The 14,342-nt window shown below is 42.6% G+C and overlaps 5 protein-coding genes across 5 annotated transcripts; 3 read left to right on the top strand and 2 right to left on the bottom strand.

Moving 5' to 3' along the window:
* The first annotated feature begins 6 nt into the window (after positions 1-6).
* V1516DRAFT_682566 (major facilitator superfamily domain-containing protein) lies at positions 7-2,128 on the top strand. The gene has a single exon (XM_066923442.1). It carries the CDS (start codon positions 78-80, stop codon positions 1,812-1,814), a length of 1,737 nt encoding a protein of 578 aa, XP_066774726.1. The 5' UTR covers positions 7-77; the 3' UTR covers positions 1,815-2,128.
* A 534-nt stretch (positions 2,129-2,662) lies between these two features.
* V1516DRAFT_666970 (TIP-1 family-domain-containing protein) lies at positions 2,663-4,915 on the bottom strand (the record flags this gene model as incomplete). The annotated part of the gene is made up of 7 exons (XM_066920776.1): positions 2,663-2,822; positions 2,867-3,075; positions 3,123-3,911; positions 3,958-4,084; positions 4,133-4,243; positions 4,296-4,747; positions 4,802-4,915. The coding sequence occupies 7 exons, from the start codon at positions 4,913-4,915 to the stop codon at positions 2,663-2,665; spliced, it is 1,962 nt and encodes a 653-aa protein (XP_066774725.1).
* A 184-nt stretch (positions 4,916-5,099) lies between these two features.
* V1516DRAFT_666969 (uncharacterized protein) lies at positions 5,100-7,568 on the top strand (the record flags this gene model as incomplete). The annotated part of the gene is made up of 1 exon (XM_066920775.1): positions 5,100-7,568. The coding sequence occupies one exon, from the start codon at positions 5,100-5,102 to the stop codon at positions 7,566-7,568; it is 2,469 nt and encodes an 822-aa protein (XP_066774724.1).
* On the bottom strand, positions 7,525-11,974 carry V1516DRAFT_682555 (Sln1p). Its single transcript, XM_066923441.1, has 2 exons — positions 7,960-11,974; positions 7,525-7,902 (listed from the first exon to the last, which is right to left on the bottom strand). The coding sequence occupies exons 1-2, from the start codon at positions 11,608-11,610 to the stop codon at positions 7,822-7,824; spliced, it is 3,732 nt and encodes a 1,243-aa protein (XP_066774723.1). The 5' UTR covers positions 11,611-11,974; the 3' UTR covers positions 7,525-7,821.
* Positions 11,975-13,082: 1,108 nt separating this feature from the next.
* On the top strand, positions 13,083-13,994 carry V1516DRAFT_682553 (uncharacterized protein). Its single transcript, XM_066923440.1, has one exon. The coding sequence runs from the start codon at positions 13,254-13,256 to the stop codon at positions 13,803-13,805; it is 552 nt and encodes a 183-aa protein (XP_066774722.1). The 5' UTR covers positions 13,083-13,253; the 3' UTR covers positions 13,806-13,994.
* The last annotated feature ends 348 nt before the right edge of the window (positions 13,995-14,342 follow it).

The raw sequence follows: 14,342 nt of genomic DNA, 5'->3' as shown, positions 1-14,342 counted from the left end.
TGGATATTCCGAGATCGAATGCCGTCGAGACCAGTTTTTGCACTGGACCTGAGAAGTGTAAGGTCTTAAAGCACAGAATGCCAAACTCAGATGTATCAGGCACAAGTAGTGCTATTGCTACGGTAACAAAGCTGAACGTAATCGCGTATCTGTTTTCATGCTTCTGCTCAATTGCTTTTCTCGTGTTTCTCAATGCGACCCAGTCATTCGTCATCACTGTTCTTTTGCATTTCCGACAGCATATTGGAGATTATGTTGGAACACTGGGTTTTGTCGATGAACTTGTATCTGTGGTAATGTGTCCGTTATGGGGGACACTTTCTGATAAGATAGGAACAAGGACAGTTGCTGCTACTGCGTATCTGCTTGTTGGCACAGGACTGATATTATTTGTACAGGGCCGGACAGTATATCCCGGTTTGTTCATTTTGCGCATGTTTTTTGCACTCGGTGGATCCGGCACGGCCGCTATGGTTACAGCACTTCTCTCAGAAGTATCTTCGTTTTCTTTCAAAACTTCGAGTTCTTCAGATGATCCCTCCGGCCCTTCACGGTCAGATTCTGCAGTCGAGCTGCATGCGTCTTCTGGTAACTCTGTCAATGAGCAACTGTCTGTGCCATCTAAACACAGAACTTCCCATGTGCGAAATGGAACACTTTCTGGATTAGTTGGGCTGTGCACAGGTCTTGGGGCAGTTATGGCAGTGACGCTATTCCTGCCTCTGCCTAATCGACTCGAGCGCATGTATTCGTTATCTCCGGAAGGAGCACTTCGTGGTGCATTCTATATCGTTGGCGTATTCGCACTTGTCGTCTCAGTGGTTTTACATAATACTCTACGACATGATCCTGCTAAGAGTCTAACAAAGTGGATTCGTTCGATTAGATATAAGAGGCGTCGGCAAGCAGCTGCTAATGCTACTTACTTGGCAGGCAATTCAACTGACCAGACAGAAACTACATACGAATATTTAATTGAGGAGGAGGAAGATATTGGACATTTATATCTTGAGGAGAGAAACAATTACTTTAGACTTTTAATCAAGGGATTTACGGCTGCTTCAGAGCCAGACATTTTTCTTGCATATGTGGGCGGCTTGATTGCTCGCGCCGCTTCTGTCGCTGTGAGTTTGTTTATTCCATTGTTCGTCAACCAATGGTTTCACGACCATGACTTATGCGATTCTTCCAGCGATGACGAGGACATGAAATCTTCATGCCGAGACGCATATATTCTTTCAGCGATTCTCACTGGCGTGGCCGAAACGTGTGCCCTCGTTGCCGCTCCTTTCTGGGGCATTCTTTGTGATAAAGCCGACAAACCTAGCGCTCTAGCAATTACGGCATTGGTCGGGACTTTTGGGTTTTTTGGATTCGCAAACATTTCTGATAATCTGAAGTCAGGCACGTCGTTTCTATGGGCAATCGCCATCGGCGTCTCGCAGATCGGCGCAATTGTTTGCTCACTTGCCCTGTGCACGGAGAGAAAAACAGAATATTCTGGCTCCATTGCTGGAGTCTACTCTGTCACTGGTGCCGCCGGTATTCTACTTTTAACCAAACTTGGTGGTTGGGCGTCAGATCATGTGTCTAGAGGTGCTCCTTTTGTGATTATGGGCATTTTCAATATCCTACTCGGAATCTGCGCTGTCTGGGTTATGTTCCATGACGGGTTACTGGGCGACATTCCTTTCTTGACAGGAACTGGTAGAATAAAACTTCCCGGCGCAGATGTCTTGCTTGGCCGAACGCGGTCGTCACTGGCAGAGACAAATCCCTTGACAGAGTCCGAGAGCGAGGAAGGAGGCGAGTAGAAGACACCTCTGAATAATGATTCGTTATCTATGATTTTCGTTTAGAAAAGTTTTGGATGAATAGATCGTATTCATATTATAACACTAACGGTTATAAATCAGCAGCATCTCTAAACAAGAGTTAGCTCGTCTGTAACAAAGCACGAAATATTGGACTCGTCAGACTGTGTCAAAGTTTAATCAGGGTTAAAAAGCTCTATTGTATTATTCCACATTTGGCTTCAGTTGAAGAAATTCATTGTTGTAGATTACATCATTTAAAAAAACAAGTCTTGAAATCCAATCAAAGTAGTGCAACTTACAGTCTATTTGGTATCTAAGATGTTCATTTGTCTTTAATTTTTAAAAATCAAGGAAAAAAATTTCTTAGAACCGGAGTCTATAATGAGGCGCGCAATCGTGTCATGTGATATCACGTGAAAATAGACTATCATCTTGATGAATGCTTACTCGGGAACAGTGCGCAGTGAAGGCAAAGAGTACCAGAATTTCTTGATCAGACGATTCAAGCATTGTATAAGCAGATGATGCGGTGGAGCTCAGGAATCGAGGCTTACATTACTAGAAAGGTGTGTTTTTAGTGTTTATCTTTGTGCTAGAATCTACTGTGATGTAACTGACTTTTCAAATCAGCTTCTTGAGTCTCCGACTTTCCATCGTACGGTACATGCGATCAATCGAACTATTAGAGATCCGCATGGTTCGGTGGCGGAGATACGAGACAGCAGTAATGCAATAAAAACACGGAACTTTACGAAAATATTTATAGAAGAACTTCGTTCAGCAGTCAAAGATATACTTCCCCGCTTCCGAAAGTAAATCAACTTTTTGATCTATTTTGCGACAAGCTACCAATTCAAGCTCGAATAGACTGCGATTGAGACTCGAGTATAAGATGCTCTTGCCAAAGCTCGCGATAAATACTCCAACATGGCTGCTATAGTTGCGGATGAATTGATGACCTGCTCAGGGGTTCCCTCTTTGCTTTTTATTTTTTGTCTGAATGATCTAATGATGTTAGTCTCGAACAGAATAGCTAGCCGATCACTTACATATCTGTTTTGTACACTTTCTGGATTTCCTTGTTCAAATGCTTGATCAAAAGTGCTTCGGCACGATTTGCTAGTGAATTATAATCCTTAATTACTTCGTCAAAAATGGTTCCTTCCTCCGTGGAATTAGTAGGCAGTTTTGTAGACTGTTTCAGCGTGTGCAAATTTTCTGTTCGCCGTGATATGTCATTATACAGTTCTAGGAAAAACTAAATCAATTAGAATCCATATAAGTCGTAAAAGATCCTAAACTTACGATATCTTCACCCCAGTCATATAATGCATCCTTTATAGCAAATGAACTTCCATATGCACGACACAACCGTTCAATTCCTGCTATACCATCTATCAGTTTCAATTGTTCCTCATTCTGCATGCCCGATACTGCACGAACCAGTGACGAGCTAAGTGATTCAAAAGCATCTAGGGAGGCCGAAATGCGCGAATGGAAACTGTCAAGAATGGAAATTTGGATATCCACCAAAAACCTAACTTTGTGAACAAATGAATTCAAAGGACGATACCTTTCGGATACAGCCTCCAGTAAATCTTTCAAGCGCAATGCCGATTTCGTTGGCTTAGCTTCTCCCAATCCAGAAGCGTCAAAATCGACTATCCATGCATCTTGTGCCTCGATAATTTCTTTATATCTGGCAAGTGCAAATTCCTTCTCTATAGAGAGCCAGGTAGTAAACCACTCCTCTCGCTTTAACAGAGTTCCAGTGACTCCTGGCCATTCCGACCCGGTGATCTTACTGAAGGGTTTCCCAGAAAATGGCTCAAAAAGGTACATAGTTCGCAAGACATCGTCAAATTTCATGGATTCAAGCATCAAATGGCTAAGAACTTGTGGCTCCCTAACTAAAGCCGGAAATAATAATTGAAGTTTGTCCTCAATGCATGGAAGATATGCATAAATAAATTCATGAAGTGCTATCCGATCTTTTGTGAAATCGGATTGTTCTAAAATAGCTTGCACAATTGTCTGCATCAATTGCACATGTTCTTCGACCGAAGACAGAAAATGTTGGAAAAACCATTCGGGCTGGACAAAAGTAAGAATTTTGTCAATCAGAATACAAAGAACATACTTTTGTGATATTATTTGTCTCTCGCGGGCCCTCAAAATGATATCTGAATCTTAAAACTAATGGTTCTATTAAAACAGAAAATGCGATTACTTGCTCGTAGGCCCTATTCTTAATCACTTTTTGTAGTCTAATTATGTTAATTTTTCTCTGCTGCTAAACCTGATCCTGAACTCACGAATATTGGAATTCCAACAAACGATTAAACTGCTTAATAAATTCCGTAAAATCAGAATTCAGATCTGTACTTTTTGGCCATCCTATCAAGCTTAAAGCTTCCCGGAACTCCCTGTCACAGCATTAACAATAGAAGCATTCCAGTAGACCAATGAATTTCATACATGACCAAAATATTTTGGAGATCTTTCCATAATCCTAACCTGAATTGTTTTATAAACTGTACCAAATATCCGGCTGAATCCTCAGATATCTGACTCCGTTTGATTATGCTCGTTTCCAGCTCTTCCAGGTGGCTATAAAACTGTAATGCTTTACTAACGTCTCCACTTGATCCATCTTTTCGTTTCAGAGATGATTTGGCCTCAGTTGACAATTCAAATGCCTCATTCAATACGTCGAAGTAGGCCCGAGCAGCCGCAAACTTATCAAGTTTTCGCAACAGGATCTGTAAATCTGTTAAAAATTCTGGCCTTTCTTGGACTGCTGAATCGACCACTTCCGTCTTTAGTTGCCCATGCGTTTCTTGAAATATATCAGCCTTCTTGTAGATTTCATTGGAATTCTCGATCAATTCATCAAGCTCCTTCTGAATTCGTTCCTGAGTGTCTTGAATCTAGCGTATCTGTTGGATCACTAAACTGTGAATCAGAAGAGAAATCAGACATACTTTCGTGTTGAGGATAGCCTGTTCTTCCTCGAGTCCGCTGACGAGTCCATCCAGCCGAGCTAATGCTTGAATATCCGGCAAATTTACAGTTATATATTCATTGATTGTAGCCATTTAGTTACTTTCGGAGCATAAATCCAGTTACTGTTCTTTACGCAAGGAGATAGATATCTCGTTGAAACCTGTTTCAGTTAAGAATGAGCCGCAATCTTGTATAGTCTCCAGCTGGTTTTTATTTCCTTCTCAAAAGTTGAATTTTGTTCCGTTTATTTAACCAATTAGATATTTCATTGATTATATGTCGCCTCGCAAGAAGCAGAAGCTAAATGATTCCAAGTCCAAGGGTAATAGTACGCTAGATTTCTACATCAAAAAACCGGTGCCGACGATTATTGAGTCAGGAACGCAGAATGACTGCACTGGGTCTTCTATCCAAGATAGCGACGAGACTTTTGCTCGTCAACTTCAAGAGCAGTTCGATGCCGAAGTTCAAGAAAGTACAATTTCTGAGCCCGATATAAGTTTGACTGCTTCAAAAGCGCCATTTGCAAAACAGTTACTCGTGGACTCTTCAATTGACGAAGTGGTCAGAAAGATAGACTGGAAGCAGGAACCTCACTTATTTCCTTTAGTCGCTTGCGTTTCTCAGCTATCTAGCAACACACGAAGTGATGCTCCTTATGCACTACTGGCATCTCTTTATGTATATCTTGATAGCACAAGGTCAAGAATTTTGATGATCAATGCATTGACGAATTATCTACGCACGGTCAGCATGCTTGATCCACCATCGCTTATCCCATCAATATGGCTCTGCACTAACTCTCTTGGTCCTCCATATGATAATCCCGAATTAGGCATTGGATGGTCTGCTTTATCTCGTGCTATAAGAAATGTCTCTGGAGTGATGCCTGCTACTCTAAAATCTCTATATGAACGGACGGGCGATTTAGGTGATGCTGCATTTGAAGCCAAAGTTAACGTCCGAACATTAATTGATCCTCCACGTCTACGCACTTCGGAAGTGTATACAACGTTACTACGCATTTCCGCAGCTAAGGGCTCTGGCTCTCAAGAAATCAAGACCAAACTAGTTGAAAAGTTGCTAATTAGAGCGCGCGGAGAAGAAGTGCGATACTTAGTTCGCACTCTATCGCAGAATCTTCGAGTCGGCGTCGTTCGCACCTCTATGATCATTGCATTATCTCGAGCATTTTTATACAAGTTTCCTTCTGAAGGCGATAGTACACCGCTTTTGCAAATTGCAAGGCAAGATCTAGTGAACGCTGAGGAGACGTTGAAGAATATATATGCTTGCCATCCGGATTACGCTGCAATAGCTACAGGACTACTGGGAACCTACGATCTGAGCCAGGTAGAATCGCTTTGTCCTCTTACTTTGCATGTTCCACTTCTCCCTATGCTGGGACTAATCATACGAGATGTTTCAGAGGCCATTGGGAAACTAAAGGATATCGCAGCCGCATCCAAAGTTGCCAATACGACGGTTCGATTTGCATGTGAATATAAATATGATGGACAACGAGCACAGATTCATTTCAATAATACGGACGGATCTAACAAACCTAAAATATCTATTTTTTCCCGCAACCTGGAAAACATGACTGACAAATATCCAGATGTTGTTGGTTTATTCAACCATAACCTTGGTACTAGTATATACCGGTCGTCCGAAGTTCCCACTTCGTTCATCATTGATGGGGAATTAGTTGCTATTGATCCCGGAAATGGAAAAATCCTTCCATTTCAGACACTTGCAAATCGCGCACGTAAAGACGTATCACTGGGAAATATTTCTGTTTCCGTATGCTTGTATGTGTTTGATCTTATGTTCTACAACGGTCGCTCGCTTCTTCGTGAATCATTTTCTAGCAGACGGGAATTGCTATATTCTACTTTCAGTGAGCGTGAACATGAATTCGCATTTGCACAACACTTAGATTGCAACTTATCCACCTCGGATTCCGACTCCCTTGATCAGACGAAGATTTCATCATTCTTCGCAGATTCGATTGCCTTTTCCTGTGAGGGCCTAATGCTCAAATTACTTGATCCACCACTGGCGACCTATTATTCACCATCGACTACACGAACACATTCAACTTGGTATAAACTTAAAAAAGACTATGCAGCCTCATCAGACTCTCTTGATCTTGTCCCGATAGGTGCGTGGCCAGGTAATGGCCGCAAGGCGCAATTCTGGTCGCCTATTTTACTTGCGGCGCGCAGCACATCCTTTGACTACGCAGAAGACAATGAGGATTCTACTGATCAATTAGTCGCTGTATGCAAATGTATGTCTGGATTTTCGGATTTGGTATATAAAGATATGAAGGCTCGATATTCCTTAGACGAAGGATCTGCAATCAAAAGTACTACCTCTGATGGCCTTCCAGTTCGTCTGAAAGGCATACAATCAGGAATTGTACCTGAAGTATGGTTCCGTCCAACTGAAGTTTGGGAAATAAAATTTGCAGATATCACTAAAAGTCCTGTATACACTGCTGCTTCGGCACACCTTAACGCCGAATTCGAAGATCCGCCTCCGACTCTTCGGACAGTGGCTGCTGGACTGAGTATTAGATTCCCGAGATTTATTGGAATTAGAACAGACAAATCGATTCAGGATGCTAGTTCAGAAACCGATATAGCCAGATTATATGATATACAGAGTCAAAGAGGTCCTTCTGCAGCTCAACCTGAAGAGTTACCTAACGATAACGAGATAGACCATCAAGCTGAGTGAAATGTCAAGTCAGAAAGTATAATCTAATATTTCAAATGACTGCATCTACAATAAATCTTGTAGTAAACATAGTATCATTACATATTAAAACGACAAGTAGACACTGAATATAACAGAAACAGAATGGCATAATCCAAATCCTAACTGAAGACCAACGAAATAACAAAAAAACAACGAACACTAATCAATGGCAATACAAACAGATCAAATAATCAAAATCAAGTTACAAAGAGCATTGACGAGTAAAAAAAATTCATATTCGTACATTGGCAACGTTGCTGGAAGCAATAGGTGGAGAAGTGAGCGCTTGCTGCTTTCTAAATTGGTGCACGCACTGCATAAAAATTAGAACTCTGTATGTTTCGAAGTAAAGTCAGAAGAATTAACTAACCTTTCCAATCGTCTGAACCAATAATGCAGGCTTCAGCGGCTTGGATAAATATTCGTCCATCTGCGCTTGCATGCATCGCTCACGATCACCAAGCATAGCATGTGCTGTCAATGCAACAATTGGGGTGCGAGCTCGTACTCCGATATACTGCTTTTCCCATTCTCTAATACATGAAGTAGCTTCAAAACCACCCATAACCGGCATTTGAACATCCATCAATACAATATCATATCGTTTCTTTTTTACAGCTTCAAATGCTTCGAGACCGTTCTCGACAACTTCGACACGATGATTGTATTTCTCGAGAATCCGTACTGCTAGTTTCTGGTTAACAACATTATCTTCCGCCAAAAGAATATGGAACGTCTTGGCACCATCAGAATTCGACGGAACAGTTCGAGATTCCAATGCAGGTCGTAGAGCATTTCCAAGATCTTGCACTGAACAAGGCAGGCTACCATATGAAGTGATACCGAGATCAAGACAAGACTTCAGATTAACCTGAGGAGTGAACACACTCAGAAGAACAAGTGGAATATATTTCAAATGATTCAGCTGCCTCAGTTTACTAGCAGTTTCAAGATTATCAACGACTATGGTGTCAAACTTTGGTCCTCCTTGAGAAGGCATCTCGGGGAATGGCGCTTCCTCTAAGGAATTAACTACCCAAGGTTTGAGCTTAAGCAAACTAATCGATTCAACAAGCTCGTCAGTGACCTGCTTTTCATGCATCGTATCTATGAATAGCACAAAATGATCCTTAAATGGCGCAAGATTGTCCAGCAATGGCCCCAAGCCCGCTTCTGCTTTACGAACGCAAAGAGTAAAATAAAATTGTGAGCCTTTTCCATACTCAGACTTGACCCAAACATCACCGCCCATGAGGTTAATCAACTGACGAGAAATTGAAAGACCCAGACCGGTACCTCCAAACTTTCGTGTCGTAGAACCATCAGCTTGGCAGAAGGTATCAAAAATCACGTCAAGCTTATCGTTTTGAATTCCAATTCCAGTATCAGACACGCAGAATTCAATCATTAACTCATCGCTATTGCATTTTCGGCTAGCAGGTCCATTGTCATCCGCTCGCCGAACACTCAGAGCCACCTCACCCGATTCTGTGAATTTGATTGCATTGCCAACAAGATTGAGAATAACCTGTCGCAGACGAAAAGAATCGCCGATTAAATTGTCAGGAAATGAATTATCAATCTTATATATCAAATTAAGATGCTTTTCATTTGCCTTCACAGATAGTGTCTTGAGAGCACCAAACACGGTACCACGGAGAGAGAAAGCAATACGTTCGATTGTCATCCTGTTAGCCTCAATCTTGGAAATATCAAGAATATCATCAATAATTGTCAGTAGCGAGTTTGCAAGATTGTGTACAATCGACAACATCTCTCTTTGATATTGCGTGAGCTCCGTATCAAGCGAAAGCTGGGTCATGCCTATAATACCGTTCATAGGAGTTCGAATTTCGTGAGACATGTTTGCCAGGAACTCAGATTTAGTCTTGTTAGCCAGCTCAGCTGCTTCACGCGCAGCAGTGTTACGTTGAATAGATTCTCGAAGATTCAGGACCATCTGATTAATCTTGGTCTTCAGGGCATCCATTTCCCCTGAAGCTTCGACAGTGATGAAACGAGTAAAGTCACCATCAGTTGCAGCTGCAGTAATTTGAGCAAATGCTCGTACTTGAGTGGTAAGATTCGCTGCCATTATATTGACGTTGGTTGTAATTTCCTTCCATAAGCCATCAACATCCGAAACTTGTGCCTGCACTCCGAGTTTACCATCAATACCCACATCCTTCGCAACACGAGTTACTTCAGATGCGAAGACCTGCAGTCGGTCAACCATCTTATTGATTGTCGACTTGAGAGCTAGCATTTCACCTTGAGCATGAACGTCTATTTTGCGGGATAAATCGCCATTTGCGACAGCTGTAGTGACATCTGCTATCGATCGCACCTGAATCGTGAGATTCGAAGCCATGACATTCACATTCTCTGTGATCTCCTTCCATGCACCTTCGACATCCTCTGCAGTGGCTTGACCTCCAAGAATACCTTCCGTACCAACAGCACGGGCAACTTTGGTAACTTCTAAAGCGAAATTGTTAAGACGATCAACCATCTTATTGATTGTTGATTTGAGATCAAGCATTTCACCACGGCAATTTGCTGAAACCTTTTGAGAGAGATCTCCACGAGCGACTGCAGTTGTGACTTTAGCAATATTTCGCACTTGATCAGTAAGGTTGGAAGCCATAGCGTTTACATTGTCTGTGAGTTCACGCCATATACCTTCAACACCTTCAATCTGAGCCTGACCACCAAGTCGACCCTCAACGCCAGTTTCACGGGCTACTCTTGTGACTTCGAAAGCAAACGTACGAAGTTGGTCAACCATGGTATTAATGGTTTCTTGAAGTTCCAAAATTTCTCCTTGAGCTCGGACATTGATTTTGCGCGACAGATCACCCTGTGCTACGGCACGAATAACATCAGCAATCTCACGTACTTGCTGAGTAAGATTTGACGCCATAACATTGACATTGTTAGTGAGCTCTCGCCAGACTCCTTCCGTACCGTCATCTTCTGCCTGACCTCCGAGAGCACCACCAGCTACTTCCGTAGCCACACGAGTCACCTCAGAAGAAAATCGCTGTAATTGATCCATCATCCTGTTAATTGTTTCCTTGAACTTGACAATTTCAGGATCCATCTCTTCCTCATGTACTATGACTTTTTTGGAAAGATCGCCCTGAGCAACAGCAATTACCACTTCTCCGATTTCCAGAAGAGCACGCTGGAAAGCTTTGTTCGCATTTTGAGATCGTACTAGCTCTCTTTCAAGAAGATGAGAGTCAACCATACGACGCTCATGTGGCTCGAATGAATCTGTGAGCTCAGCAATCGTTTCACGTGCTTGGACAAGATCAAGCTCAAGAAGACGAGTAGCAGCTTTTCTATCAAGAAGTTCACGATCTTGAGCTTGCACCTTTACCTGAAGCCTCTCGACTTCGGACCGCAAGACTGAAAATTGCTCACCAATCAGACCATTATGGCTGCCCGAACTGTTCCCAGCAGCAAACGTACCATTAGAAACCGTCGGATTACTTGCTGACGAATTTCCTGCGGTCAAAATAGAGTCGGCTGAAAGACAGGAAGAGCCGTTGGCAGTGACTGAGATATTACGGACCTGACCGTTAGAGAGAGCGCCATCTGCGTCCACAATACCATTCACAGAGGAGCCGGTCCCAGTTCTGGAAATAGAAGGAGGAGTAGGAAGAGGATTCGTGATTGTTGGGAAAGGATATGCTGTAGCCTCCACGAGACCAGAAGGAGACGCAAAAGCAGAAGAAGTGTGAGAGTATTGAGCCGGTGGCACCGGTGGAGTCAAAGTTTGCGAGACGGATGTTGACGAAGGGGCGGAGGATTGTGAAGAAGAGTTCGCATATATTAGATCGCGAACTCGGTAAAGAACCGCAGCGAGCTCTTTTTCTAGCTGGTCCTTGATATCGCATGGAGTTCCAGGGAGCAGTATAGGTTTTGTTGAGGAGATAAGAAGTGAATCTGCAGCTGCCAGGTTATGAAGCACAGAGACTGCCGCCTGGCATGTGACGTCGTCGCAAACACCCATGATAACGAGGATATGTTTCTAAAAATTGTATGGATAATGAAAGCGCTGACTCAAGAACAGTAAAATGACTGAAGAAGTCAAAGCAATGAGAAGGATATCTCAAGCCAATAGCCAGAGGCAAACAAAGGACACCGCGATTAAACAAAACACTTTATCCAGATTGCCGAGGAGTGGCACAACTGACCGGAGAACAACTCCAAACGCGCTTCACCAGTTAGCCAAATAAGAGACAGAATCTGTTCCTAACAGGCAACTCGAGAGAAATGGGAGTTTTTATACCGAAGGCGTCAAAAAGTGAAGAGTATATACTAGCACGATCGGATGCTTAGATTGGATGGTCATGGTGGAGCTGGGCCCGGTGGTGAGTTGGATGGAGTTGTAAAAACGGGAAGAACGAGCCCCCGTCGCGTAAGCGGGGATGGAGTCTTTATAATGGGCAGAAAGTCACACCAGGTATATCTTCATTTATAGGGTCTCTATCTCCCCATGTTAAGGTTTGACATGGAGCCCACTACGGAACGTTGGCCAACAACTGAGCCGGAAGTCTTCATATGGGTCAAACTCTGACCCTGGAAATTGAGATTACTCAATGCTATTTTCGAGAATAACTACAAGAAATTTTGGCTTCCCTTGATCATTCGATTTCGAGCCTACGAGAATTAGAAATGGATTTTTGCGCGAAGCGAGTACACTGTTCCTTAAAATACACAGTCGGAACAACTCGCCGCACTTCAATGTGGGATGTGCTCGATGTACTCAAGAGACGTGGTGAAACCTTGTCCTCCATGTTTGACAGTACTTGTCTGCGATAGGTCGCAACTTCAACTGCATGAAGTCCAGACAGATGTGGTGGTTATGTGAATTCACATCGTAGCTTATTGTAATCGAACCCCAACAGGAACTGGAACTGGAACTGGAACTGGAACTGGAACTGGAACAGAGATTTCTCAGCTTCGCACTCTGTCCAGGGGCCACAGATCAGTTTGATTGCTGGCTGGCAGAGCGCCACATATGACGTCATTTTGAAAGCACGCAGACATTTGTTTTGAGCGAGCGGTCTGGCTACTCCAAAGCTAGAATTTTGTGATGGAGCTGGCATCCATCAGACTAGACCTATCTTGCTGTTAAATTTTTGCTTGTTCTAGCAATCAGGCAGCGAATAGAAATGTATGCCTATGTAAAATATTGCTCCTTTATTTTTTAACTATGTCAGTATGTATTTATATCAAGGACTAGACAGCAGTATAAGCGAACAGCAATAGGCAGATTGTAAATTTATTTTACTTTATTTTCAACTGGTCAGCCTTACCAAATTTGAGAATGAAGTAACTAGATTAGTTGATTACGGATAATTCAAATGTCTAGGATTTGAGGATTGTGGCCGGAATTATGTCCTACAACTGCCCGCTATCCTAGGCATAACAGCCGCTACCCCCCAAACTGGCGCGTGCGGCTGACGGAAATGCAAAGCAATCCTCGGTGTCTTTACCGAGTTGATAAAGATAGCTAGTTGAGCTTTGCTAGCAGCAAATCATTTAAGTAGTCTTGGATTCACAGCAAAAAGGTTCTGTAAAGCTCTACTGATTTTCTGGATAAAGAAGTTTTGATTTTTTGGAATTGATTAATCAGCTCATTTTGCAATCATGTCTTTCCTCACTGCTTTCAAGGAATTCGACGAGACTCCTTCAGATTCTGAGCTCTTTGCTAAACTCATCTCAATTATGAATGAGCAGGAGCAGACTCTTATTTTCCCTTCTTTGACCTCTGCAGATGCTAAGGCACTTGCTGAGGCAATATTTTCTATCTCGCCCGTCGGATTGGCTCCTACGGATCCGAGTGCCCGTCCTATCGTTGTCGCTGTTTATGTTGGCACCAATTTGATTTACTACTCTGGCCAGGACGGCACGGCGACGGATAATTTTGAGTGGATCCAGCGCAAGGCAACTACTGTTCGTCGTTTTGGTCATGCTTCGCTATATATGGGTGTGACAGCCCAATCGCAGGGATCAAATCTTAACGATAGGTTCAATATACCCACGACGGTTGCTACCGGTGCCGGCGGTGGTTTCCCAATCAGAGTAGCTGGCGTTCCTTATCCCGTGGGATTTGTTGGTGTCAGTGGTTTACCACACTATTTTGATCACGATGTCGTCGTCAAGGGAATTGAAAAGTATCTAAAATCGCTCGAGAAATAAGTCCAGTACCGCTCTCTACTCAAGCTTCGTTCTGAATGGAATATTTCCCCATTTCTAAAGCTTATCGTCTGACTTTTTATTGTTTAAATTTCGCTCAAGTTCAGGAACTGAAATATAAAAATCTATTTTTTTCATGAATATTGTTCATTATTATAGAAGAATAAACAAACTTATGAATTTCTTATAAAATGGCTCCTAGAGGCATTGACACAAATGTCTGTTCCCAAAATTAATGAGATGAAGACAATCAGCTTTACTGGATATTGAAATAAAGTCGAAATGGTATCATTAGTTTGAAGTAATAGCTGCGATTCCGTTCAAGTATAAAATGTAGCAAAACGAAGCAGGTACTAAGCATATACGGAAACAGAGCGAATCGAAGAAGAAAATGTCGGTCTCATGAACCTAGGCTGGTCTGGAAGGGGTCTAATGATAGATATGATCTGGCTCTTGCAGGAAGAAGATGTGGACATTGCAGGTGGGCGAGCACTGACTTGAGTACGTAAAGTTCTTCGCAAAGAAGGATTCGTCGATGAG

This window comes from Lipomyces oligophaga, assembly GCF_038497815.1.
Source record: "Lipomyces oligophaga strain CBS 7107 unplaced genomic scaffold V1516scaffold_13, whole genome shotgun sequence".
Lineage (NCBI taxonomy): Eukaryota > Fungi > Ascomycota > Lipomycetes > Lipomycetales > Lipomycetaceae > Lipomyces > [Lipomyces] oligophaga.
The sequence above is the reverse complement of the archived record's forward strand: the minus strand, read 5'-3'. Positions and strand labels throughout refer to the sequence as shown.